General features: G+C 43.8%; 1 protein-coding gene across 1 annotated transcript in view; it reads left to right on the top strand.

Moving 5' to 3' along the window:
• The window catches only part of LOC139264084 (androgen-dependent TFPI-regulating protein-like), a 210,467-nt gene extending 185,556 nt beyond the window's left edge, over positions 1 to 24,911 (top strand). The window contains exons 4-6 of the mRNA XM_070880177.1: positions 7,202 to 7,317; positions 8,393 to 8,544; positions 24,814 to 24,911. Coding sequence (XP_070736278.1) covers positions 7,202 to 7,317; positions 8,393 to 8,544; positions 24,814 to 24,911 — 366 coding nt within the window. The remainder of the gene's footprint in view (positions 1 to 7,201; positions 7,318 to 8,392; positions 8,545 to 24,813) is intronic.
• The last annotated feature ends 2,863 nt before the right edge of the window (positions 24,912 to 27,774 follow it).

The raw sequence follows: 27,774 nt of genomic DNA, 5'->3' as shown, positions 1-27,774 counted from the left end.
ACCGTGCCAGCTCTAGGGGCCATCGATGGGGGTAAAGAGTTTTTCCTGGAGGTAGCAGCCAGTGGGGACAGCCTGAGTGCAGTACTGCTCCAAGAGCGGCACGGCCGGCTGAGGCCAGTGGTCTACTCCTCCAGGATATTCACAGACGTGGAGAAGGGATACTCCAACTGTGAGCGGCACCTCCTAGCCACTCACTGGGCTGTGAAAAGATCTTCATAGCGGGGTCCCCTATCACACTCCTTACCCACCATACCCCCACCCAAATGCTCCTGGACGGGAGAATCAAGGACCGGACAGTGAGCAGTGCCCACATTGCTCGCTGGACCCTGCTCCTCTCTTAAATGGGCCTAAGGGTAAAGGATCTCTGCGAGCCAAGACTCACAGCCAACATGATTTATCCAGGGACGGCCCACCGGTGTTCCATAGAAGGGGTATGGGAAATTGACATAGGTTTTTGGGCTGGGTTACACCCCACAGGCCGAGAGATTTATGTGGACGGTTCAAGCACAGAATCTGCGGGGGAACGAATCACAGGCTGCGGAGTTTATGACCCCGAGGCAGGCATTGCCCTGGGGATTAAACTCCCCAGTACCATGAGTGCCCAGCACGTTGAACTGTCTGCGGTGGTGTACGTAGTCACATACCCCGAAGAATTCCCTACCCCATACACGATTTGCTCAGACAGTATGTTCACATACAATTCATGTACGGAGTACCTGGCTAACTGGTCCCGTCTCGGATACACATCCGCAGACAGGAGACCCCTGGCAATTAAGCCCCTACTGGAAAAGATCACGAAAGCCATAGGGGAGGAAGTGAATATCCATATACATAAGGTGAAGGCACATTCCACCACTGAACCTCGTAGTGAGGGAAACCAGCAGGCTGATATGTTGGCCAAGCAAGGTGCCCGCACGGGCAAGCTCTGGGATCAGTACAATCCAGGACCCATTGCAGCAGTCAGGGGCAGGATGGGGACGCAGGGAAGGCAGGGATAGCTTTGCCCCCGGACCTAAAAACGGTTCAGACCCAAGGCCCCGTCCTCAAAACTGTCCTGAACACGCTAGCTAAAGGGGAAAGGATAGACGGCCCGGACGGCACCGCAGCAATTGCCATTAAAGAAGGCATGCTGTTCAGGGGGGAGCAATGGATAGTACCACAACAACACCGGCGAGAATTCCTCCATCTGGCCCACGAGGGTCCAGGAGCAGGATACCACGGACCTGAGACCACTTGGCAATGAATGGGACAGGCAGGGTGGTGGCCAGGACTCAGGGAAGACGTCCGCGAGTTCTGTGATAGCTGTCAGGCGTGCGCGGCCAACAACCCTGACCCCCAGAAAATAAAGGTGTCTATGGGACATATCAGGAGGGAAGAGGGACCCTGGCAATTGATCTAAATCGATTACATCGGGCCCCTACCCACTGCCCAGGGATGCTGCAGGTACTGCCTAGTATTGGTGGACCTGTTCACCAAATGGGTGGAAGCCTTCCCATGCCGAACAGCCACTGCCCTGGGAACAGCGAGGATCCTGGTCAGAGAAGTGTTCTCTAGATGGGGGCTACCACAATACATGGAGTCCGACCAAGGGAGTCACTTCACCGGGCAGGTGATGCAGGAGACCCTTAAGGTTCTCGGCATCAAAGGAAAATGGCATATTGCCCACAACCTGCAGACATCGGGGCCTGTGGAGCATTTAAACCACACTGTCAAGGAAAGGCTGTGCAAAGACACAGGGGACTCACCCAAGGGGTGGGAAGAGGTCCTACCACTAGTCCTCATGGTGATCTGGACCAGCCAGTCAAATAGCACGGGGTACTCCTCATACGACCTCATGACCGGCAGAACCATGCGAACCCCCACCCATGTGTTAGCCCCGGTACTCACGGAAGGTCAGCTGAGGGAAGCGAACCGGGACAGCTTTGTCAGGAATCTGTTTGAACACCTTAAACAGATTCACTGGCAGGCTGCTAACAACATGAGAAAACAGCATCGGAGCAACCGACTGCTGCTAGAGCCCCGCAAACATCATGAGTGGGAGATAGGGGACCAGATTATGGTGAGGAACTACGCTATAGTAGGGGTCATTGAGGCACTGTACATGGGACCGTACCACATTGTCGACAAGGCAAGCCCCATGGCCTATGCCATAAAATTGCCCCGCCGAACAAAATGGTTCCACATAAATCAGTGCAAACTTTTCAACCCAGGGGCAGCAGCTAAACATAAGGGACAGTCAAAACCTGTAAACTGTGCTAAAGACAGGGACCCCCAGCCAACAGCCCCCGACTGTGGAATTCCCACAGGGGGCGTGGCAGACCCAGAAACTGTACCTAGAGGGGCGGTGGACTGTGTTACTGGAGGGGCTGTCCCCCCAATCATTTGGGACTTGGACGCACCTCCAGCAGCCAGAGCCTTAAGAAGGACTCCCTGCACACCACGGCCAAAGACACCGTGGTCACCAGCGCTCCAATTTAAATGGTTCAGCCCCGGGAAAGGGACCAGCTGCAAAAGGGTACCTAAGGTCAGAGACCAGCTCGCGAGCAGGGACACCCAGCCGGTAGCCTCGGGCAACAAGGGACCCTCAAAAGAGATAGCAGTGGACCAGCCACCAAGTGAGAGTCCCCAGGCTGTAGCCCTCATCCAGGGGAAGAAACGAACCAGGCAGCCACCCCCAAAGAAGCGTTGTGCTGCAGCACCGGGGGGATATTCCCCCGATAGTGTGGGACTCGAACCCACCTCCGGTCAGGACACTCCGGGTCCGGCGGTGCAGACCGACCTATTGCTCACCTCGCTGGACACCCAGCGGAAGAAGAAGAAAGAAAGAAGGCAGGAATTAACCTGGCCACCCGGAGACGGGTGGCAAATGTACATATATAGTACGATATGAATTTAAATATGTTTAGTAGTAATTTAGAGTAATGTAAGATTATCTGTGTAATGATAAGTATAGATGTATTAGTTAATTGGGGTAAGGAAAGAATCTACCAGCGCAACTGTTAAAAGAAGCACAGGCTGGGTAACACCTGGGAGTAAAAAGAATCTACCAGTATGGCTATTAAGGAAGCACCGGTGAGATAACAAGCAAAACGACTGTGAGATAAAGTTTAGAGCAGTCATCTGTCCACAAGGAACTGAATAAGACAGCCAGTCAACTAAAGACTATGAGCCCAAATTGGAACTCGGTCACCTTTGTCAAGCCAGAGAGCTTTCTCAGGGCTAGACAATCTGTTTTATGTGCCCCGACAGGAAAGAGAACAGTATGGAAAGGATCCTGTTCCTGCTCGCTCTGATAATGATGAGCAGCGGCGACCGAGGAGACGTGGAAGAATCCCTCATTTATGGGTGTTCAGGGGGAAGAGCACCGATCGTAACCGCCAGGGGTGGCACCCAGGCGTGGAAGAACTCATCGTTTACGCCCACGAGGGAAGATGGCCAGGGTGGCTGGGATCTAATTCTACCCAGCCAGCGAGTGTTGTAAGGGTGTTACTTAAAAATGTTTTGACTACTTACCTTTATTTTACTGAACTTAAAATATGTTTGACGATGGACCTTTATGTTACTTGAGAATGTGTTTTGACTATATGCTTTTATTTTACTTTACTTAAACTGTGTTTGACTGTATCCCGTTACTTTACTGTGAAAACCGAGTAAAAGGGGGACGTCATACCCCCTCTATATGCAACCGAATTGTAATGATTGTATTCGCCTGTAAATTGCATTGCATTTCAATGGGGGAAGTACATTAATGTTTAGAGCTAGTTTAAATGCAGGGAAGATTGACTCTCGGGAGCAAGAATTTTGCTTACCTTGATCGACACTCAAGAGTGTGGAGTGTCAACAGGAGGGACTGAAGTAGGTGCACAATTCACAAGAAACCCTCCCTGTGTTTGGGCTCATTCGAAAGGAAATTTAATTTGGGACTGTCTACCGAAATGTTTGGAACTCTAAGGTGCTTACAGAAGAAATTACGAACTTTAATAGAATTTTGGATTTTAAAAGACAAACTCAAGGCTGTGGGCGGCCGAAGGAACTAGCAGGAGACAGTCTGATTAAGTGAGGGTACCTGTGTGTGAGGACTAAGTTAACCTGTCTGGAGGAATGAGTATTCGAGAACCCTTCTTCACAAGAGACATTAACATCATAAAATCACCCAGAGCTAGCTACCCATCAACATGGGTCTGGACAACCATTTCAGCATATACATCACAAAGAGGCCCAATCCAGCCTGCATGAGAAAACTAAGCATAAAAGGATATTGCAATTACCAAACTAATATTTCCATCAGGAAACAGTTTTCGAACCCACCCAAAACAAATCAACTTTTAACGAGCCAGTCAAAATATTACAAAGAAGAGCCAAGCCCGCCAAATTTATACAAAGGATTTTGAACTGATTTGGCGCCAAGATTAGAACCACTGAAATCGTATAACTGGCACCTGTTTTCAACAGAGGTTAGGTTGCTAGGTAGCTACAAGGCTGCTACTACCTCAGATGACACATTTCGAGATACAACCGAGACCACGCTTGTGTCATCACGACAAGGAGAGAAACCAACACGACAGATGCAAACTAATTTCTCCAGCCTCGACGTCCTGAAGTCCTGAAGAACATCACCATCGTGGCAGCAACCGACCACAGTCAACGTGGTATCAACGGAAAAACCACCACGATCGACCAAACTCGAACAAAACTCCAACGGGAAAAAACCGAAGAATCGAAAAGTTTCCATTCTACAATCTAATCCTGACCTACCAACGGGTAAAACCTTACCTAAAAGACTAACAAAGAAAACCAGGTACTTACCCCATAGATCCAAAACACACCTTACCACATCAGCGGACTCAGCCCAACTGAAGATTGCGCAGCAAGAAGTCTTCTCCGACGTTCGGGTTACGGCAAGCAGACCCTACCACATCCAGCGAACCTCAAAACCGCGATCTACCGTTAACTGTCAAAAGGATTGGTAAGCATAGTCCCTGCCTGCCCTGGGGTCCAACCTAGCTAGAATTAGATATTCGGAGGTGGGAGGTATAATTTTACTGTAACCCCCTTTGAATACATAGTGTATGGTTCTTTATTAGAGTGATTATAAGTTTGACCTTGTACCTTTCCTTGTATTGTCCTTTATTAGAGTGATTGTAAGTTTGGCCTTGTATTCTCTCACAAGAGTAATAAGCTTGTATTACCTTGACTGTAATAAAACCAAAGTTCTTTTGCATCAAACCACTGTCCTTTGCACTTTGTCACACCCGCCAAATAAATCCAGAGTCTAGAACCCAAGGGAGGGGGAGCGATTTGAACCGCTCAAGTTAGTCAGAAGGGAACCTGACCCCCTCATAGAGACCACGCCCTTACACTTGCTGTAGCTGCATAACTATCCTTTTGTGTTTCATGCACAAGTACCCCATGTCCCGACGTACAGCGGCACTTTGCTATCTTTCTCCATTTAAATAATAATTTGCTCTTTGATTTTTTCTGACAAAGTGCATGACCTCACACTTTCCGACATTATATTCTATCTGCCAAATTTTTGCCACTCATTTAGCCTGTCTATGTCCTTTTGCAGATTTTTTGTGTCCTCCTCACACATTGCTTTTCCTCCCATCTTTGTATCATCAGCAAGGCTCACTCAGTCCCTTCTTCCCAGTCATTAATATAGATTGTAAATAGTTGGGGTCCCAACACTGTTACCTGCGGCACCCCACTAGTTACTGGTTGCCAACCAGAGAATGAACCATTTATCCCGACTCTGCTCTCTATCCATGTTAATATATTACCCCCAACCCCGTGAACTTTTATCTTGTGCAGTAACCTTTTATGTGGCACCTTGTCAAATGCCTTCTGGAAGTCCAAATACACCACATCCACTGGTTCCCCTTTATCCACTCTGTTCATTACATCCTCAAAAAACTCCAGCAAATTTGTCAAACTTGACTTCCCCTTCATAAATCCATGCTGATTCTGCGTGACCGAATTTTGCTTTTCGGTGGTCCTCGCACATATTTGGTCAAGATGTTTGATCGTGGAAAGGTTAGGTTTTTCACATTGATCATATTTTACCTACAGATGTAGAAGGAGTTGAAAGTTGGAATGATTTGATTATTTCTGATGCGTCAGATAGTCTATTTGCAAGTGGAGTACCAGTAGCAAATTCTATATCAGATGTACTAGAAACAAGTCCAAGAGAAAGTCAGAATTTAAGTCTCAGCCTGAGTCAGGTAGACAAACAGTCTGAAGTTGTGAAGAGTTCAAATGTAGATCAAGAGTTGCCCTTGGAGAAAAACTCTCCTCAGGCTCAGCCGAGAATGAATTAAATTTTATAAGAAGTTTGGGAAGTTCTGTTCAAGAATGATGGTATCCTCTTCGAAACAGAAAACCAGTGGTTAAGTTCGATTTGTAAATATGGAAAAATAATTCCATATCTTTTGTTGTGTATACCGTGTAAGTTATGTATGATGATTATTTTGTTATGATTACTTCTTCATTAAGGAGGGAGAAGTGTTATAGAGCTCCCCCCTCGTGGACAACTGCTCTATCTAGTGGACCACTGTGAAAATGCAACTACTGATGTAAATACAATAAAAGCATCATGTGACAAAGTCACAGGATGACAGTTGGAGCCATCCTATAGAGTGTGTTTGTTAGTGATATCATAAGAATATATTACATCTGGTATTGATAGAAGGTCAGAAAGCCTTTGCCCATCTTTTCTTTTTACATATGCTGTCTGACCTGTTCTGTAGCATCAACATTTTATGCTTTAGTTTCATATTTTTTTAAATTCCTACTGGTTATGAATGGTGCAAGATCTAACAATAAGGAAAGTAAGTTTTCCACAGATATGCAGTTAATATTTTCTGCAGCAGTGAGTATTGTACAGTGCAGCGATTGTTGCAGTTCTGCCATCTTACATTCTGTACAGATAGGTTTGTGAACCATCTGATTGGTTTGGAATAGTGGTGGCTGATTTTGAAAACAACTGCAATAGTATTGTTATATATTCCCAAAATCTAGGCTGACACTCCAGTGTAGTACTGAAGGAGTGCTGCACTGTTTAAAATGCAATTTGGCTGTTGCGTGTCCTACATTACAACAGTGACTACACTTCAAAAGTACTTCATTGCGTGTCAAATTGTTTGGGACGTCCTGAGGTTGTGAAATGCCATATATAAATGAAAGTTTCTCTTTCTTATTTCAGCACACTATAGTATTGCCACTAATCCTGCTGGAGCTGTTCATTATACCCCATCAATATCCAAAACGAAGAACTGGACTTCTCATCCTGGGAATTGTCTCCATTTCCTATTTGTTGTGGTAAGGACTGCACACAGACAAATAAACATGACCAAATGGTGAAACAATGCATTTCCTTTCCAAATATTTTAAATTCCAATCACTAAAATCTCTGTGCATATTTGATTTTTCTTTCCTTAATGGATCTTCAACATGTCTTGAGGTCTTTCATTATTATTGGCTGAGGCCACTTGTTTCTTCTCACCTCAGATTAATAAGGATTGGCGTTTTGGTCAATTTCCTGCTTCTGTACATGAAGCCTTTGCTTCTGGGATTGCATATCGTGAAGTCCAAATTATGTGTTGCAATGAATGGAAAAACAGGAACTTTGTGCACTTAATTTCCTGATACATGCTGCTGGTAGCGAGGGCATTGCATTGGGAGTACAAGTGCAGAAAATTTAAATAAAGTAATATTTGTGTGAAAGGAAAGCTGTTTTTATTTTAAACTGGTAGGAAGTATCGAGTCATGATGCTCCAGCCATCATGAGTGAGGGGCAGGCTTGATTTTTCTGCCTGCCATTTTTGTATGTTTATAAATATAGATAAATAAAGGCCAATCAAGTTCATCTTTCCATTCAAGCCTATAGACCCCTCACCCTCAAACTTCCTCTCAAATGACTCCAGACTTTTTGCCTCAACTACCTTAACCAGGAGACCATTCCAGGTATTAAGCACTCTTGGTCCTGGCATTATTCCCAAACATACCTTTTATGTTCTTATGTTCTTGTGTTCTTATGTTTTATCAATTTGTAACTATATCTGCCTTGTCCTGCAGTCATGGTTTAACGTGAAATAATGCTTAGGATGAACCTTGTCTCATCCACTTAGTATCTTGTATAGCTCTAACAAGATATATAAATTTCACTATCAAATTCAAACGAGGGTTGTTATTTCATAAATTTACTGACAAAACATCCTCATGTTTTCATTAAAATAAAGTAGTGGAATCCATATAGACAAATTCCTTATCCAAGCATAATGCTCCAGCATGTGTTCCATTCCAATTCCCTTCTGTTACACCAAAATTCCAACCAGTTACTACTTTCTGATGATTATATTCAGTAATCAAATGGAATGTATTCTCTTTAATATAGGGTTCTGTGGATTTACTATGCAGCTGGAGCCTGGGTCTATCCCTTATTGGGCCTATTTAATCGACTTGGCCTGGTGTTATTTTTCTCAGTGAGTCTTCTGTTGGTGGTATTCTTATATTTCCTGGGGGAGAAGCTCACCTTGTTAACGTGGGGTAAGTAAATATTCATCTATTACATTCGCATGATGACAAATGACAGAGGGTATCGATCTTCAGATACTCAAATCTTTTTCAGCTTTTTCAGTTAGTGGTGTCATCAAGATTTATGCTTGCAAGCAAAAATTTGCAGTTAACTAATGTTGTGAATTACAGAATGCATGCTGATCTAGAAAACTAATATAAGCTGACCAATAAATTCAAAAAAATACCTCAAAAACAACCTAAATATAGTCTTTGTAACACAAGAAGACAAAGGGATAAATTTCTGTAAGCCTACCACCTCATTCACACTGTAAAGAGGGGCAGTAGACAGCTGAAAATTAAAAAGAACGCTACCGCTCACTGGCTGCCCGAGACCCGCCCGAATCGATATTCAAGTGGGTCTCAAAATGGGCAGCCAGTGACCTGGCTTGAAACAGGCAGGAGCCTCATTAAAATATTTAAATCGGTGTCCTATGTCATTTGTAGGACCCTGATGCGAGTTTAGTATTCCACTGGGCATTGACCGGCCCAACCAACGGTCCTTAAAGGGATCGCTGCAGAGCACTCCAAAAAAGCGCAAAAAAAGTAGTGTCACTGATTTACTTAGCACCCAGAGATAGTTCAGTGTTCCACCAAGCCCCCCAAAAATCTTCACACTCACTGTTGGTTGCTCAGTGATCCCTCCCACACCGCCCCCTGGGAATGCTTTAACCCCACCTCCCCATAATGTTTAACTTCTGGATCAGCTCCGTGAAGGAACTGTTGGATTTCCCACTCATTGAGTGTGGCAACTTGGCAACCAAATTAAAATAAGGACAGTAGGACATAAGCTTGTTATAACATAAGCTGCAGATACACCCACCAATCACGGTGAATGGTACAAACAGCTGACAGAAGATGTAAATGCAAACAGCAAGAGATTTATTTTCCAGTGAGGTCCTGTGGCTTGCTCGCTTCAACTTAGTGTCAGTCGTTGCTCAGTGGGTAGCACTCTCACCTCTGAGTCAGAAGGTTGTGTGTTCAAGTCCCAGTCCAGGGACTTCAGCACAAAAATCTAGGCTGACACTGCAGTGCTGAAGGAGTGCTGCACTGTTGGAGGTGCCATCTTTCGGATGAGACATTAAATTGCTCTTTCATGTGGAAGTAAAAGATCCCATGGCACCATTTCGAAGAAGAGCATAGGAGTTATCTTAGGTGTCCTGGCCAATATTTATCCCTCAATCAATATAACAGAAACAGATTATCTGGTCATTATCACATTGCTGTTTGTGGGAGCTTGCTGTGCACAAATTGGCTGTGTTTCCCACATTACAACAGTGGCTACACTCCAAACATACTTTATTGGCTGTAAAGCGCTTTGGGGCGTCTGGTGGTCGAGAAAGGTGTTATATAAATGCAAGTATTTCTTTATTTCCTTTAACTTGTCAAAGGCTTGTACTGAAAATAAAGCCATTACCCACGTTGATCATTAAACAAAACATTAACATGCACAAAAATGTGGTTTTCAGAAACTGACACAAGAAGCTGAATTTTTGGCTCTCAGAGGAACCTAATTGGCCATTTGAGGCTTGCAAACTAATATTATTAATACTACTCCTCACATTTCCCTGTGGCTGTTGACAGCTCCAATACGGATGTGTGGGTTCTCTCCATAGTTACTGCATGGTAACAATGGGTCCTTCTTACATGCCAACTGAAAAGAACCTTCACAATTATAGAACAGAATTATGAATCACAACAATCTATATTAAACTTCTAAAGTTCTAAATATGAGAGTCGCATTACAATACCTAAAATTAAGTATAAATTATCACCATTCCAACCACATTCCCGACTTTATTTCCAGCCGTGAAAATTTCACAAGTGCAGTGATAAGAATGCTCAAAGAAAGCATGAATGCACCTGTATGTTCCTTGTATCAAAAAAGCAGTTGCAAATAGTCTGGAAAAAAATAAACCTCCATTAGAACAACAGCACCAGAAATAGCCTTTGAGTAAAATATATATATTTTTAAAGCTTCATTTTAACAGCTTATTTGTTAGATAGAACTAACATTAAATAAACACCTGCAGCAACTCTCAGAAACTATAAGCTCAGCTTAAAACTTTCTGCATCAAATTTGTGCGCAATAAATGACAAGGGTAGGACAAAGAAAGAAGTTCTGCTGAGGGAATATGGGCAGCTAGGGGCTAAATTAAAAAGCCGAACCACAAAGGTAATAATCTCTGGATTACTACCTGAGCCACGAGCAAATTTGCATAGGGTAAATAAGATCAGAGAGTTAAACACATGGCTCAAATACTGGTGTGGGAGAAATGGGTTTTGGTTCGTGGGGCATTGGCACCAGTACTGGGGTAAGAGGGAGCTGTTCCGTTGTGACAGACTCCACTTAGACCGTGCTGGGACTAGGGTCCTGGCGAATCAAATAACTTGGGCTGTAGAGAGGACTTTAAACTAAATAGTGGGGGGGAGGGTTCACCTGAGCAAAAATTTAAAAAGTCAAAGAATAAGGAGAAGGCAATAGAGCAGGGTAGCACTGGTGGAAATGAAAACCAGAGCGTGACAGGAAGGGACAGAATATATAAATATAAAAGTGAATCAGAAAGTGGGGTCAAAGCAGGAAAAAATGGTAAAAAAACAAATTTAAAGGCTCTTTATCTGAATGCACGCAGCATTCATAACAAAATAGATAAGTTAACGGCACAAATAAATACAAATGGATATGATCTGATAGTCATTCCAGAGACATGGTTGCAAGGTGGCCAAGACTGGGAACTAAATATTCAGGGGTATTTGACAATTCGGAAGGACAGACAGAAAAGAAAAGGAGGTGGGGTAGCTCTGTTAATAAAGGATAAGATCAGTGCATTTGTGAGAAACGATATTGGCTCAGAAGATCAAGATGTTGAATCAGTTTGGGTGGAAATAAGGAATAATAAGGGTAAAAAGTCACTGGTGGGCGTAGTCAACGGACCCACTAACAGTAGATACATTGTTGGACAGAGTATCAAATTGAAAACAAGGGCATACAATGTTGCCAAGACTAGTGGGAGGCCAGAGGATTTAAAAGCCAGCAAAGAACGACTAAAAAAAAATGGAGAGGAAAGATAGATTATGAAAGTAAACTAGCACGAAATATAAGAACAGATGGAAAGAGTTTCTACAGATACATAAAAAGGAAAAGAGTGGCTAAAGTTAGTTCCCTAGAAGATGAGAATGGGGAATTAATAATGGGAAACAGGGAAATGGCAGAGAATTTGAACAAATATTTTGTATCGGTCTTCACAGTAGAAGACATTAATAATATCCCAATAGTGGATTATCAAGCGGCTATAGGGAGGGAGGAACTATTACTATCTCTAAAGAAATAGTACTCGGTAAAATAATGGGACTAAAGGTGGACGACTCCCCTGGACATGATGGCTTGCATCCTAGGATTTTAAAAGAAGTAGCTGCAGAGATAGTGGATGCATTGGTTGTAATCTAAAATTCCCTGGATTCTGGGGAGGTCCCAGCAGATTAGAAAACCGCAAATGTAACGCTCCTATTTAAAAAAGGAGGCAGACAGAAAGCAGGAAATTATAGACTGGTTAGCCTAACATCTGTCGTTGGGAAAATGCTGGAGTCCATTAGTAAGGAAGCAGCAGCAGAACATTTGGAAAAGCATAACACAATCAAGCAGAGTCAGCATGGTTTTGTGAAAGAGAAATCATGTTTGACAAATTTGCTGGAGTTCTTTGAGAATGTAACATGCAGGGTGGATAAGGGCGAACCAGTGGATGTTGTGTATTTGGATTTCCAGAAGGCATTCGATAAGGTGCCACATAAAAGATTACTGCACAAGATAAAAGTTCACGGGGTTGGAGGTAATATATTAGCATGGATTGAGGATTGGCTAACTAACAGAAAACAGAGAGTCGGGATATAGGCATCATTTTCTGGTTGGCAATCAGTAACTAGTGGGGTGCCGCAGGAATCAGTGCTGGGGCCTCAACTATTTACAATCTATATTAATGACTTGGATGAAGGGACCGAGTGTAATGTAGCCAAGTTTGCTGATGATATAAAGATGGGTGGGAAAGCAAATTGTGAGGAGGACATAAAAAATTTGCAAAGGAATAAGTGAGTGAGCAAAAATTTGGCAGATGACGTATAATGTGTTAAAATGGGAGGTTATCCACTTTGGCAGAAAAAATAGAAAAGTAAATTATAATTTAAATGGAGAAAAATTGAAAAGTGCTTCAGTACAGAGTGACCTGGGGGTCCTTGTGCATGAAACACAAAATGTTAGTATGCAGGCACAGCAAGTAATCAGGAAGGCGAATGGAATGTTGGCCTTTATTGCAAGGGGGATAGAATATAAAAACAGAGAAGTCCTGCTCGAACTGTACAGGGTATTGGTGAGGCTACACCTTGAGTGCTGTGTACAGTTTTGCTCTCCGTATTTAAGGAAGGATATACTTACATTGGAGGCTGTTCAGAGAAGGTTCACAGGTTGATTCCGAAGATGAGGGGGTTGACTTATGAAGATAGGTTGAATAGATTGGGCCTATACTCATTGGAGTTCTGAAGAATGAGAAGTAATCTTATCGAAACATATAAGATAATGAAGGGGCTCGACAAGGTGGATGTAGAGAGGATATTTCCACTCATAGGGGAAACTAAAACTAGGGGGCATAGTCTCAGCATAAGGGGCCGCCTATTTAAAACTGAGATGAAGAGGAATTTCTTCTCTGAGGGTTGTAAATCTGTGGAATTCTGTACCCCAGAGAGCTGTGGAGGCTGGGTCATTGAATATATTTAAGGCGGAGATAGACAGATTGTTGAGCGATAAGGGAATAAAGGGTTATGGGGAGCGAGCAGGGAAGTGGAGCTGAGTCCATAATCAGATCAGCCATGATCTTATTAAATAGCCGAGCAGGCTCGAGGGGCCAGGTGGCCTACTCCTCCTATTTCTTGTGTTCTTATGTTCTTGTGTTCAACAGTTGCAGTATATCACGTCTGATTTATTGGGCATAAGACTCTTCAATCCTACCCTCCAACTGATTTTTGTGTTACTTAAGTGACTTCTAATACCAGTTTTAAATAAAGGTTATAAGTTGTCGCCCAGTTAGCATGTATACAAATGTATTTTTGACAGCAAGCTTATTTTCAGTCCTGAAATGTGCTAAGGTTTCTCGCTCTACAGCAAAAAAGGATTTCTTAGTCCTTCTTTTGGGCCATTCTTAAGTAGTTCCGTTTCTATTCTGCATTATTCCGCTGCAGTCAGGACACTAGTCATTTCCTAGCAGTACTGTTACATCACTGGGACATATTACAGCACTACTTATAATACTATAAGCTACTCCCTTGAAATCCTGTTACTTTGCTGAATCATTCCCAACACTCCTGAGGTACCTTTTCCACTCCCCCATGTGCTTCTCCTAATTTTCCTGAACAGACTATTGACAGCACGACTTTGAACAGTTGCACTCTCTAATTGTGGGAATTGACTGCATGTTCCAGAAAGGTAAGACGCATGCCCTGAAAATCTTCAGGCCATTGCTCCCAGAGTAAGTGTCAGGATCCAACCAGCAGTGATCTCTGTGGCTGACCTCGCCAAAGTATGCAGGGTGGTCACCTAATTTGAATAATCTACCACACTAGGTGCTCAATTTGGATGTCAGCCAGAGGGAGAAGGCCACAACACACGACAGAGAGTAACTGCTCCGTGGACGGGTGGGGCGTGCTGGCCCACCCAAATCCCCCACCCCCGCAAGGTGGTTGATGTGGGCCCATTGGCCCTGTTATAAAAAGGGAAAAAAGTAATCATGACATTTCTTAAAAATTGATGACCCAGGCCTGGAGCCCCACTTCTGCTGGATGCTAAATTACATTTCCTACATTACAATAGTGCTTACACTTCAAAAGTACTTCAGTGGCTGTAAAACATCTTGGGAGGTCCTGAGAGTGTGAAATGCGCCATATAATTGCAAGTTTGTCTTTCTTTTTCTTTATTAAGTTGGCACACTTGCTATGACTTGGCATAGCAACCCACCACTGTACCACCAGGTCAGGTGAGAAACCTCCTGCCCTTGGAGTTCCTTCCCAGCCATGCCCTCTTTGATGCCGCTAATCTTGTTTGAGGGTTTTAGGAATGCAGAGTCACGTGATGTAGGAAATTTGAGGAATGAATTGTGCTTTGCTTTAAATTCCATGAGCTGCTCCCCGGGCGAAGAGCCTTGTTAGACAGATCGCAGAAAGGATAATGACACGGCACTGATTCTCTAATCAGCACTCACTCTGTACGAGGCTCTGTGCCAAGCTATCCTGGATTTACCCTGTACCTTTAAATAAGCCAATTTACTCATAAAAGGTGAAAGCACTGGGACAGGAGCTAAACTGCAAAAAGGGATTTTTACAAAACACATGGGAACATATATGATGAGCGACTTCAGAAAGTTCCAATTTAAACAATTCTAAGTGTAAAATACCCAAGAAATAATAAACTATTAAAGGATGATTGACAGCCAAATATACAATTGGATTTGAAAACGAAAGGTCAGCCCACATTTCCGAGGACGCAGATGAAGCAGGGGCTGTGTTTCCTTATTGCTCATTTGAATGACATGCAGTGGTCTGGGAGCATTGAGGATAGAGCATGACAAAAGAATAGCTAAGAAAGGGGAAGCGGAGGAATAGGAAAACAATGACTTTTATTTATATAGCGGCTTTCACAACCTCAGGACGTCCCAAAGCACTTTATAGCCAATGGAGTACTTTTGAAGTGTTGTAATGTAGGAAACTCGGCAGCTAATTTGTGCACAGCAAGGTCCCATAAACAGCAATGTGAAAATGAAAAAATCATCTGAAGTTGGTTGAGGGATAAATACTGTCCAGCACATCAGGGAGAACTCCTCTGCTCTTCTTCGAATATTGCCATGGGATCTTTTACGTCCACCTGAGAGGGCAGATGGGATCTAGGTTTAACATTTCATCTGAAAGACAGTATCTCTGACATTGTAGTGCTCCCTCAGACCTGCACTAGATTATGTGCTCATGTCTCTGGAGTGGGATTTGAACCAACGATCTTCTGACTCAGCAGTGAGAGTGCTGAGCTGCAGATGACACTTGGATCTGCCATTTGGTATGGAAGCTGCAGTCCTCAAATTCTAAATTGTACTGAAAGTAACAGAAATGTAATAATGATCAGATAATCTATTTTTTTTGTGATGCTGGTTGAGGGATGAATATGGATCGGGAGAACTCTCCTGTTCTTCTTTGAATAGTGCCATGGAACCTTTTACATCCAGATGAAAGGATAGATAGGGCCTCAGTTTAACATCTGATCTGAAAGGCAGCACCTCCAACAGTGCAGCACTCCCTAACCCTAACTGCCTTGGAGTACTGTGGAATTGTCTGATTCAACTCTGAGTCTAACAGAGAGAGTTAATTTGGTACAAGATTTGCATTGCAGCTCTTAGAGCCATCTCAAACCCAAAGAGATTTTTCTCACCATTACCCCTTCTGTTTAAGGAGGATAGGCACTAGGGGTGGAAAAGATGGCTTTAACTATTCTGCAGGCAACATACCTAACTGAAAACTGTTATGTCTTGAATAAAGAATCAGACTAGATACTGCAAGCTCAAAGTAAAGTGTGACCGTGGTCCTTTATTACAGATCTCAGAGTGCCTCTCCAGCCTGTGAGGCCTCCTTGTGGGATCCCTTGGGACTCCAGGGGATAAGCCCTCTGGTGGTTAGACATGGTATTTACAGGTTTACATACATAATAACACTCCCCGCTCCCCCACCACCCCCCCCCCCGCGCAAAGTCAATAGTGTAACTATTTACAATGTGAGACGATCTGGGGCCTTCCTTTCCCTAGTTGATCATCTTGGTGCAAATGCTGGTGTTGGTGAGTCATTTGTTGGGCCTTCGCTAGGCTGCTGCACAGCTGGCCTTGCTGGGCTGCTGGGGTGGTGAGTCTTGCTGGGCTGCTGCGGGTGATGGGTTCTGCTTCATGGTCAACCGTTGGGTCAGTTGCCACTTGTGTGCGTTTTGGAGGGTCAAAAAAGGTGGAGTCTATTGTGGGTTGTTCTGGATTGTCTGCAAATCTGAGTTTGGTTTGGACCAAGTGTTTCCTGCAGGTGAGTCCATTTGAGAGTATGACCACAAACACCCTACTCCCCTCTTTGGCCAAAACAGTGCCAGGAAGCCACATGGGACCTTGTCCATAGTTCAACACAAATACAGGATCATTTATTTCAATTTCGCGTGACACATTTGCGCGATCATGATATGTATTCTGTTGAAACCGCCTGCTCTCTACCTGTTCGTGTAGATCAGGGTGGACTAACGAGAGCCTTGTGTTAAGTGCCCTTTTCATGAGCAGTTCAGCGGGAGGAACGCCAGTGAGTGAGTGGGGTCTTGTGCAGTAACTAAGCAGGACTCGGGATAAGCGAGTCTGCAGTGAGCCTTCAGTTACCCTTTTCAAGCTCTGCTTGAATGGTTGAACTGCTCGTTCTGCCTGACCGTTGGACCCTGATTTAAACGGGGCAGACGTGACATGTTTAGGTAGAGTGTTTTAATACTCTACCTAAACACATGCAGCATTCGAAATAAAGTAAATGAGTTGACGGCACAAATTATTACAAATGGGTATGATTTGGTGGCCATTACAGAAACGTGGTTGCAGGGGGGCCAAGACTGGGAATTAAATATACAGAGGTATCTGACAATTCGGAAAGATAGACAAGAAGGAAAAGGAGGTGGGGTTGCTCTGTTAATAAAGGATGATATCAGGGCAGTTGTGAGAGATGATATTGGCTCCAATGAACAAAATGTTGAATCATTGTGGGTGGAGATTAGAGATAGTAAGGGGAAAAACTCACTGGCGGGCGTAGTTTATAGGCCCCCAAATAATAACTTCACGGTGGGGCGGACAATAATCAAGGGAATAATGGAGGCATGTGAAAAAGGAATGGCAGTAATCATGGGGGATTTTAACCGACATATCGATTGGTCAAATCAAATCGCATGGGGTAGCCTGGAGGAGGAATTCATAGAATGCATACGGGATTGTTTCTTAGAACAGTATGTTACCTACAAGGGAGCAAGCTATCTTAGATCTGGTCCTGTGTAATGAGTCAGGAATAATAAATGATCTCCTAGTAAAAGATCTTCTCGGAATGAGTGATCACAGTATGGTTGAATTTGTAATACAGATTGAGGGTGAGGAAGTAGTGTCTCAAACGAGTGTACTATGCTTAAACAAAGGGGACTACAGTGGGATGAGGGCAGAGTTGGGCTAAAGTAGACTGGGAACACAGACTAAATGGTGACACAATTGAGGAACAGTGGAGGACTTTTAAGGAGCTCTTTCATAGTGCTCAACAAAAATATATTCCAGTGAAAAAGAAGGGCGGTAAGAGAAGGGATAACCAGCCGTGGATAATCAAGGAAATAAAGGAGAGTATCAAATTAAAAACCAATGCTTATAAGGTGGCCAAGGTTAGTGGGAAACTAGAAGATTGGGAAAATTTTAAACGACAGCAAAGAATGACTAAGAAAGCAATAAAGAAAGGAAAGATAGATTACGAAAGTAAACTTGCGAAAAACATAAAAACAGATCGTAAAAGCTTTTACCGATATTTAAAACGGAAAAGAGTGACTAAAGTAAATGTTGGTCACTTAGAAGATGAGAAGGGGGATTTAATAATGGGAAATGTGGAAATAGCTGAGACCTTAAACAATTATTTTGCTTCGGTCTTCACAGTGGAAGACACAAAAACCATGCCAAAAATTGCTGGTCACGGGAATGTGGGAAGGGAGGACCTTGAGATAATCACTATCACTAGGGGGGGTAGTGCTGGACAGGCTAATGGGACTCAAGGTAGACAAGTCCCCTGGTCCTGATGAAATGCATCCCAGGGTATTAAAAGAGATGGCGGAAGTTATAGCAAATGCATTCGTTATAATCTACCAAAATTCTCTGGACTCTGGGAAGGTACCATCAGATTGGAAAGCAGCTAATGTAACGCCTCTGTTTAAAAAAGGGGGCAGACAAAAGGCAGGTAACCATAGGCCGGTTAGTTTAACATCTGTAGTGGGGAAAATGCTTGAAGCTATCATTAAGGAAGAAATAGCGGGACATCTAGATAGGAATAGTGCAAACAAGCAGACGCAACATGGATTCATGAAGGGGAAATCATGTTTAGCTAATTTACTGGAATTCTTTGAGGATATAACAAGCATGGTGGATAGAGGTGTACCGATGGATGTGATGTATTTAGATTTCAAAAAGGCATTCGATAAGGCGCCACATAAAAGGTTACTACAGAAGATAAAGGTATGCGGAGTCAGAGGAAATGTATTAGCATGGATCGAGAATTGGCTGGCTAACAGAAAGCAGAGAGTCGGGATAAATGGGTCCTTTTCGGGTTGGAAATCAGTGGTTAGTGTTGTGCCATAGGGATCGGTGCTGGGACCACAACTGTTTACAATATATATAGATTACCTGGAAGAGGGGACAGAGTGTAGTGTAACAAAATTTGCAGATGACACAATGATTAGTGGGAAAGCGGGTTGTGTGGAGGACACAGAGAGGCTGCAAAGAGATTTAGATAGGTTAAGCGAATGGGCTAAGGTTTGGCAGATGGAATACAATGTCGGAAAATGTGAGGTCATCCACCTTGGAAAAAAAACAGTAAAAGGGAATATTATTTGAATGGGGAGAAATTACAACATGCTGCGGTGCAGAGGGACCTGGGGGTCCTTGTGCATGAATCCCAAAAAGTTAGTTTGCAGGTGCAGCAGGTAATCAGGAAGGTGAATGCAATGTTGGCCTTCATTGCGAGAGGGATGGAGTACAAAAGCAGGGAGGTCCTGCTGCAACTGTACAGGGTATTGATGAGGCCGCACCTGGAGTACTGTGTGCATTTTTGGTCACCTTACTTAAGGAAGGATATACTAGCCTTGGAGGGGGTACAGAGACGATTCACTAGGCTGATTCCGGAGATGAGGGGGTTACCTTATGATGATAGATTGAGTAGACTGGGTCTTTACTCGTTGGAGTTCAGAAGGATGAGGGGTGATCTTATAGAAAAATTTAAAATAATGAAAGGGATAGACAAGATAGAGACAGAGAGGTTGTTTCCACTGGTCGGGGAGACTAGAACTAGGGAGCACAGCCTCAAAATATGGGAGAGCCAATTTAAAACCGAGTTGAGAAGGAATTTCTTCTCCCAGAGGGTTGTGAATCTGTGGAATTCTCTGCCCAAGGAAGCAGTTGAGACTAGCTCATTGAATGTATTCAAATCACAGATAGATCGATTTTTAACCAATAAGAGAATTAAGGGTTATGGGGAGCGGGCGGGTAAGTGGAGCTGAGTCCACGACCAGATCAGCCATGATCTTTTTGAACGGTGGAGCAGGCTCGAGGGGCTAGATGGCCTACTCCTGTTCCTAATTCTTATGTTCTTATGTTATTTTCTTATGTTTGATCCCATTGCGGGTCATGAACTCCTTGAATTCGGCACTGATAAAGCATGGCTCATTGTCACTTACAAGGACATCAGGCAGGCCATGCGTGGCAAACATGGCCTGTCGGCTTTTAATGGTGGCAGCGGACATGCTTGCTGACAATATCACACATTCAATCCATTTGGAGTACGCATCTACAACCACTAAAAACATTTTTCCCAAGAATGGGCCTGCATAGTCGATATGGACCCTAGATTACGGTTTGGAGGGCCAGGACCATAAAATTAGTGGTGCCTCCCTGGGTGCATTGCTTAACTAGGAACATGTATTACATTCATGCACGCAGGACTCTAAGTCTGCATCGATACCAGGCCACCACTCGTGGGATCTGGCTATCGCTTTCATCATTACGATGCCTGGGTGGCTGCTGTGGAGATCATTAATGAAAGTGTCCCTGCCCTTTTTTGGCACCACTACCCGATTACCCCATAGGAGGCAGTCCGCCTGTATAGACATTTCATCTTTGTGCCACTGGTACGGCTTTATTTCTTCCTGCATCTCTAATGGGACACTAGACCAACTCCCGTGGAGCACAGTTTTTTAGGGATCCTGGCTCTTCTAGGTTCTAATCTGATCGGCGGTAACAGGTGATTGCTCACTCTCGAATGCTTCCATTATCATAATTAAATCTGCGGGATGTGCCATCTCCACCCCTGTGGTGGGCAATGGCAGCCTACTGAGAGCATCGGCAAGTTTTCTGTGCCTGGCCTGTGGCGGATGACTTTATTGTATACGGACAATGTGAGCGCCCATCTCTGGATGCGGGCCGATGCATTCGTATTTATCCCCTTACTTTCAGAAAAGAGGGATATAAGCGGCTTATGGTCGGTTTCCAATTCAAATTTGAGCCCGAACAGATATTGATGCGTTGTCTTTACCCCATAAACACACGCTAACGCTTCTTTTTCGATCATACTGTGGGCCCCCTCAGCCTTATTCTGGATGCATAAGCAACTGGTTGCAATTTCCCAAATTCATTAGCTTGTTGCAATACACACCCGACCCCGTACGATGAGCATCACATGCTAGTACCAAATGCTTACATGGATCGTACAACACAAGCAATTTGCTTGAACATAACAGCTTCCTAGCTTTCTCAAAGGCATTTTCTTGGCTTTTACCCCATACCCATTCATCTCCTTTACACATTAAAGAGTGCAGGGGTTCTAACAATGTGCTAAGACCCGGTAAGAAGTTACCAAAATAGTTCAGGAGTCCTAGAAACGACCGCAGCTCTGTCACGTTCTATGGTCTCGGTGCATTCTTGATTGCCTCCATCTTCGAACCGGTGGGCCTGATGACATCCGGCGTGATTTTTCTCCCCAGGAAGTCCACCTCAGGTGCCATGAAAACACACTTCGAGCATTTTAGCCTGAGCCGCACAAGATTAAGCCGACTAAGAACCTCCTCCAGGTTCTGCGGGTGCTCAATGATGTCCCGACTTGTAACCAAGATGTTGTCCTGGAAGACCACGGTGCACGGGACCGACTTCAGCAAGCTTTCCATGTTCCTCTGGAATATTGCCGCGGCCAATCGAATCTCAAACGGGCATCTGTTGTAAATGAAGAGACCTTTGTGTGTGTTGCTGCAGGTGAGGCCTTTCGATGATTCCTCCAGCTCCTGCGTCATATAGGCCGAGGTCAAGTCCAGCTTCATGAACATTTTCCCTCCCGCCAGCGTCGCAAATAGGTCGTCTGCCTTTGGTCGCGGGTATTGATCCTGCAGTGAGAAATGATTGATAGTTACTTTGTAATCACCACAGATTCTGACGGTGCCGTCTCCTTTGAGGTCTGGAACAATCGGACTGGCCCACTCATTGAATTCGATCGGTGAAATGATGCCCCCTCGTTGCGGCCTGTCCAGCTCGATCTCCACCCTCTCTCTCATCATGTAAGGTACCGCTCTCACCTTGTGATGGATGGATCGCACTCCCGGAATCAAATGGATCTGCACTTTTGCTCCTTGGAACTTCCTGATGCCTGGTTCGAACAGCGAGGGGAACTTGCTTAGGACCTGGGCACATGCAGTGTCGTCAACAGATGAAAGCGCTCGGACGTCATCCCAGTTCCAGCGTATCTTTCCCAGCCAACTCCTGCCGACCAGCGTGGGGCCATCCCCCCGTACCACCCAGAGTGGTAACTCGTGCACCGCTCCATCGTAGGACACCTTTATGGTAGCAATTACGGGAATCAATTCCTTTGTGTACATTCTCAGTTTAGTATGAATGTGAGTCTATACTGGCCTTGAAGCCTTGCTGCACCACAATTTATCCAAAGTCTTTTTGCTCATTATGGACTGGCTTGCGCCCGTGTCCAGCTCCATGGACACCGAGAGTCCATTTAATTAACATTCAGCATTTTCGGGGGACATTTTGTGGTAAATGTGTGCACCCCATATACCTCTGCCTCCTCGGTCTGACGCTCTGGTTTGTCGTGGATCTGTCTTCCTCTGCAACATGGTGGTTTGCAGGATTAGCAGGGTTTGCAACTCGCCTGCACATGCATTGAAGGTGTCCCATTGTTCCATAGCCCTTGCAAATGTATCCTTTGAAGCGGCATGAATGGAAACGATGATCACCCCCGCAGCGCCAACAAGATGTTAATGGCCTTGTATTCACCACCCTTGATGGTGGGCTCTGAGTCATCTGCGGACATGCAGCTGTAGGCATGTAAGTCCTGCCATGTATGTTTCGATTCGAAAACAACGTTACTTTGTTCACATTACTTGCAGCAGCACTCGGGTGCTGAGAAATTTGTTTGGTATTGTCACTGGTGGCGATAAACGACTGGGCTATCGCTTTGGCTTTACTCAAGGTTGGGATCTCTACAGTCAAAAGTTTGCAAGTATTACTTCATGTCCAATGCCAAGTAGAAGGAGTCCCTGAGCATGTGCTCCAAGTGTCCTTCAAATTCGCAATGTCCTGCAAGGCGCCTTAGCTTGGCGACGTAGCTCGCCACCTCCTGGCCTTCAGACCTCTTGTACGTGTACAACCGATACCTCGCCATCAGAACGCTTTCCTTTGGGTTTAGATGCTCCAGGACCAGTGTGCACAATTCATCGTACGACTTGTCTGTGTATTTCGCTGGAGTGAGCAGGTTTTTCATGAGGACATATATTGGTGCCCCGCAAACGGTGAGGAGGATTGCCCTTTGTTTGGCAGCGTTCACTTTTCCTTCCAGCTTGTTGGCCTCGAGGTATTGGTTGAGTCACTCCACGAAGGTTTCCCAATCATCTCCCTCCGAAAATTTCTCCAGGATGCCCACAGTTCTCTGAATTGTTGCGGTGGGGTTCGTCATCTGTATCTCGTCGCCAATTGTTATGTCTTGAATAAAGAATCAGATTAGATACTGCAAGCTCAAAGTAAGGTGTGACTGTAGGGATTGTGGGATCCCTTGGGACTCCAGGGGATAAGCCCTCGGGTGGTTAGACATGGTATTTACAAGTTTACATACATAACAAAAACAGTCGATTATTTTCAATCCCATTTTGAGATTCACCCATAATTGGCACATGTAGTACATGGTATTACATTAAACTACTAAGATGAGGGTAAGTCCAGCTTCTGTTGGTGTCCCATCTACCAGCAACAATAAATCAGGTGGGATGTCACAATGACCACTACATACTTAAGTGTCAGCTATGGCTCAATGGAAGCACTCTCACCGCTGAGTCAGTAGGTCTTGGGTTCAAGACCCACTCCAGAGATTTGAGGCAGAAAACTGATACTTCGGAGGTGCCGTCTTTCGGATGAGACGTTAAACCAATGTGATAAAAGATTCCATGGCACTATTTTGAATAAGAGCAGAAGTATCCTGATCAATATTTATCCCTCAAACAGCATCACCAAAAAATAGATTATCTCATCATTCTCACATTTCACTGTGGGACCTTGCTGTGCGCAAACTGGCTGCTGCATTTGCTACATTATAACAGTGACTGCACTTCAAAAGTACATCATTCGTTGTAAAGTACTTTGGGATGCCCTGAGGTCATGAAAAGTGCTATATAAATGCAAATCTTTCTTTCTTATACCCTGTGTCTTGCTGACAGCATTCTGCTGACATGATAGCATTGAGCATCTGGCAGTAGTCCATTTTTACTCTTAGCTTAAGACCTAGTGCTAACCATTAATGCCATCGGGTGGTGAATACACTGTATTTGGTAATCTATATATCAAGAATGGAAACTGAAAATGCTGAGAATATTCATCAGTATCTGAGAAGAGAAAGGGCAGGGTAAAGTTTTGGAGGGAGAGCACTGCCCATCAGAATCTCGAGGCTGGATTTCCTTCTGTAGCGGTTTTGCTTCCAGAGATGGGTCGAGATAGGACTTCTGCCAGCTGTGGTGACGTGGACACATTTACAAAATACATTTTAAAAATTGAAAGAGATGTCAACTTAGCTTTCTAGATGCGTATGTAGTCAAAAAATGGTTTCCAAGTAGATATAAATATATTTCTCCTGCACTTCAATGTAATCCCCAAAAAATGTTTCCTTGCAAATTTTAACAGGAAAAAGTATGGTGTCCTGGAATTGCGTGCTTACCAGTGACCTCCGCCACTGAAGATGCCTATGTCAGGGGCAGCATGCAATATCAAAATTCTTTTGGGGGTCTAGTCTACAATATCAGCCTGGACCCCGGATGGTCCTCACTTCTGTCAGGTGTCAGGGAGATATGACTGGTGAGGGCAGGGCTGTAGAAACTTCCAACCTAGGGAGACCCTTCACCATTCATGCCCTTTTATGCCGACACTCTTGTAGGGGTGGGTGCAAACTTTGCCCCAACGGAGTTTGTAACCGTCCTGGTGGACATCTGCTATAGTTATGGTGAGAGTTTGCTGGAACAGCTGAGGCTTTGAGCCACAATTATACCCAATCCAGTGGCTGATATGGATGTGAGAACAGAAAAATATAGGGCAGAGTGTTTGGTCCTGGAACAGTGCAGTTCTATAGGCACTATGTGCACCTGTACCCCATGAAATTGATGTGGCCCGATGATGCAAGATTAGATCATTTTTAGTGTGCTCCTGGCATTTAGCTTACAGTGTGCTGGGAGTGCCACTGAAGTTGGAGGCAAATACTGAGTATTAGCAGAGACACTGGCTGCCTTTAAAATGCTGCCATTTTTTGGACCATAGGAATGCTGGGGGATTAAGGACCCTTTCATGGGATGTCTTTTGTAGCCCAAGTAAAGGTATGCACAGCATCGAATTGGGGTCCTATTGGGAAAAAGAGGAAAAGGATATATTATTTCAAGTCTGCCATCAAGTGTTCAATTCAAATGGAAACTGAGCAGCTGGAGTGCTTCTTGGGTGCTCCTACCATTTGTCTTTGGGTTAATTTCAATAAGAACTGGGGGCTTAATTAGTTTTTTCGTGCTCAAACTCTTCATCTGATACCATGCAGCTTTGTGCTCGTCAAACATTAAGTTGGCCTCAGGTCTCAGCATTCAGTAATATGGGGCCCTGATGCCTGAAGCTGATCAGGTACTGCAGACAATGCTATTGGACCCACGGTCTCCGAAGTCAACAGACTCGACCAATCATATTAAACATCAAATTACTGGAGAATTGTGTTCAGTGCGTTTTCAATTTTTGTTTCATCTTTTGGAGTGAGTATGAATCCTGCTTATTAACATTTATTATTTAGTTGACTGATACATCAGAGTACATCAGAGTAAATGGTCGTCATCATTGTTCATTTTTTGATATTGAAGAAGAGAGACGGAATATCATCTCATTTCATTGTAAAATGCTAGGATATGTAGAGGAGCAGAGAGATTTACGGGTCCATGTACAGAAATCATGTAAAAACTAGTGTAATAAAACCAGAAAATGCTGGAAATCTCAGCAGGTCAGGCAGCATCTGTGGAGAGGAAGCAGAGTTAACGTTTCGGGTCGATGACCCTCTGTCAGACCCGAAACGGTCATCGACCCGAAACATTAACTCTGCTTTCTCTCCACAGATGCTGCCTGACCTGCTGAGATTTCCAGCATTTTCTGTTTTTATTCCAGATTCCAGCATACGCAGTATTTTGCTTTTGTATTAGTGACTAAAAACTAATGGACAGGTACAAAACATAATTTAAAAAGCTAATGGAATGTTGGCCTTTATCTCAAGGAGACTGGAATACAAAGGGGTGGAGATTTTGCTACAGATGTATAAATCTCTGGTTGGACTGCATCCGGAATCCTACATTGAGTTCTGGTTATGAGTTATGAGGACAGGTTGCATAAACTAAACTTGTATTCCCTTGAGTATAGAAGATTAAGGGATGATCTAAATGAGATGGTTAAGGTGATTAAAGGATTTGATAGGGTATGTAGAGAGAAACTATTTCCTCTGGCGGAGAGTCCAGACAAAACCTTACATTTAGAGCCAGGCTGTACAGGGGGGATGCTAAGAAGCATTTCTTCACATTAATAGTAGTGCAAATCTGGAAAACTCTGCCTCCCAAAAGCTGATGAGTCTAGATCAATTGAAAATTTCAAAACTGAGATTGATAAACTTTTTGTTAGTTAAGGATATTAAAGGTTATGGAACCAAGGTGGGTAAATGGAGTTCCGATATAGATCAGCCATGATCTAATTGAATGGCAGAACAGGCTAGAGGAGCTGAATGGCTTACTCCTGTTCTTATGTTCCAACAGAATAACTACGCATTTTTTTATTTTCAGGTTTAACTGAAAAAGCAAAGAAAACATAAATGGGATGCAAGCATGTCAAACTGTTGAGGAATTTGGATGTCTTACACACCTCGGAGCACCCTGCCACAGCTGTCTTTCCTGTATCCCAGAAAAACCTTTGTACACTAATACAAGTCCTTTCTAACCTGATGATTGTGCCACTGTTTGAATTCATACTCTAAACTCACCAGAGATGGATAATCTTTGAAGGAAGTGAGAATTAGCACTGGGAGTCAACTGGCGATATCACCATTCAAAAAATACCCTGGGTCAGAAATTCTTAGGTTGGGGGAGGATGGAAGTCATGGAGCTGGAACTTAAGATAAAACCTGATGACATGAGTTCTGCTGGGTCTCTACTATTTTTTGGGAGGTACTGCTGGTATCTTGCTGGAGATAGAATGGGAGACACACAGAACCCAGTTGGAATTTCAGGGTTGACATGTTTAGCCATATAATATGTGGTGCAGTGTGTAGCAGGGTGGCTAGGCAAATACACATATTGTGCGATGATGGAAATAGTGTGGTAACAGTGCTATTTTTACATAAATATCAACTCAAATAATGGGGCAGAGAAGAAGTATGGTCCTCCATTGTGTATAAAACATCAGATTGAATAGGAATGTTATTTATGTATGCATTACATTACTCGACTCACTCTAAGAATCAAACAGTTACAATTGACTTGTTAAAGAACAATTCAAACAAGAAAACCTCAGAGCACTGTGATGAATTATCTCTAATGAAGCACTGAAATTTTGCACACTGTGTAGCTAACCTGATATTAAAGTCTTTTAAATTGTAACCCTTGTAAATTATGCAGAAATCAAATTAAATGGGTAGAAATGAAAGCTGTACAGCTTAAATATTGGGTATTGGTAAAAGGAATAAAGAATGAAACACATTCATTTACAGATCACCTTATCATAGAATCATGGATTGGTGCGGCACAGAAGGCGGCCTATCATTCCTGTGCTGATGCTTTGATGCTTTGGTGGAACTATCCAATGTAGTCCCGCTCCCCTACTCTTTTACTAC

This window comes from Pristiophorus japonicus, chromosome 5 (genome assembly GCF_044704955.1).
Source record: "Pristiophorus japonicus isolate sPriJap1 chromosome 5, sPriJap1.hap1, whole genome shotgun sequence".
NCBI lineage: Eukaryota > Metazoa > Chordata > Chondrichthyes > Pristiophoridae > Pristiophorus > Pristiophorus japonicus.
Note: the sequence above shows the minus strand (reverse complement) of the source record. Positions and strands in the feature narration are given on the sequence as shown.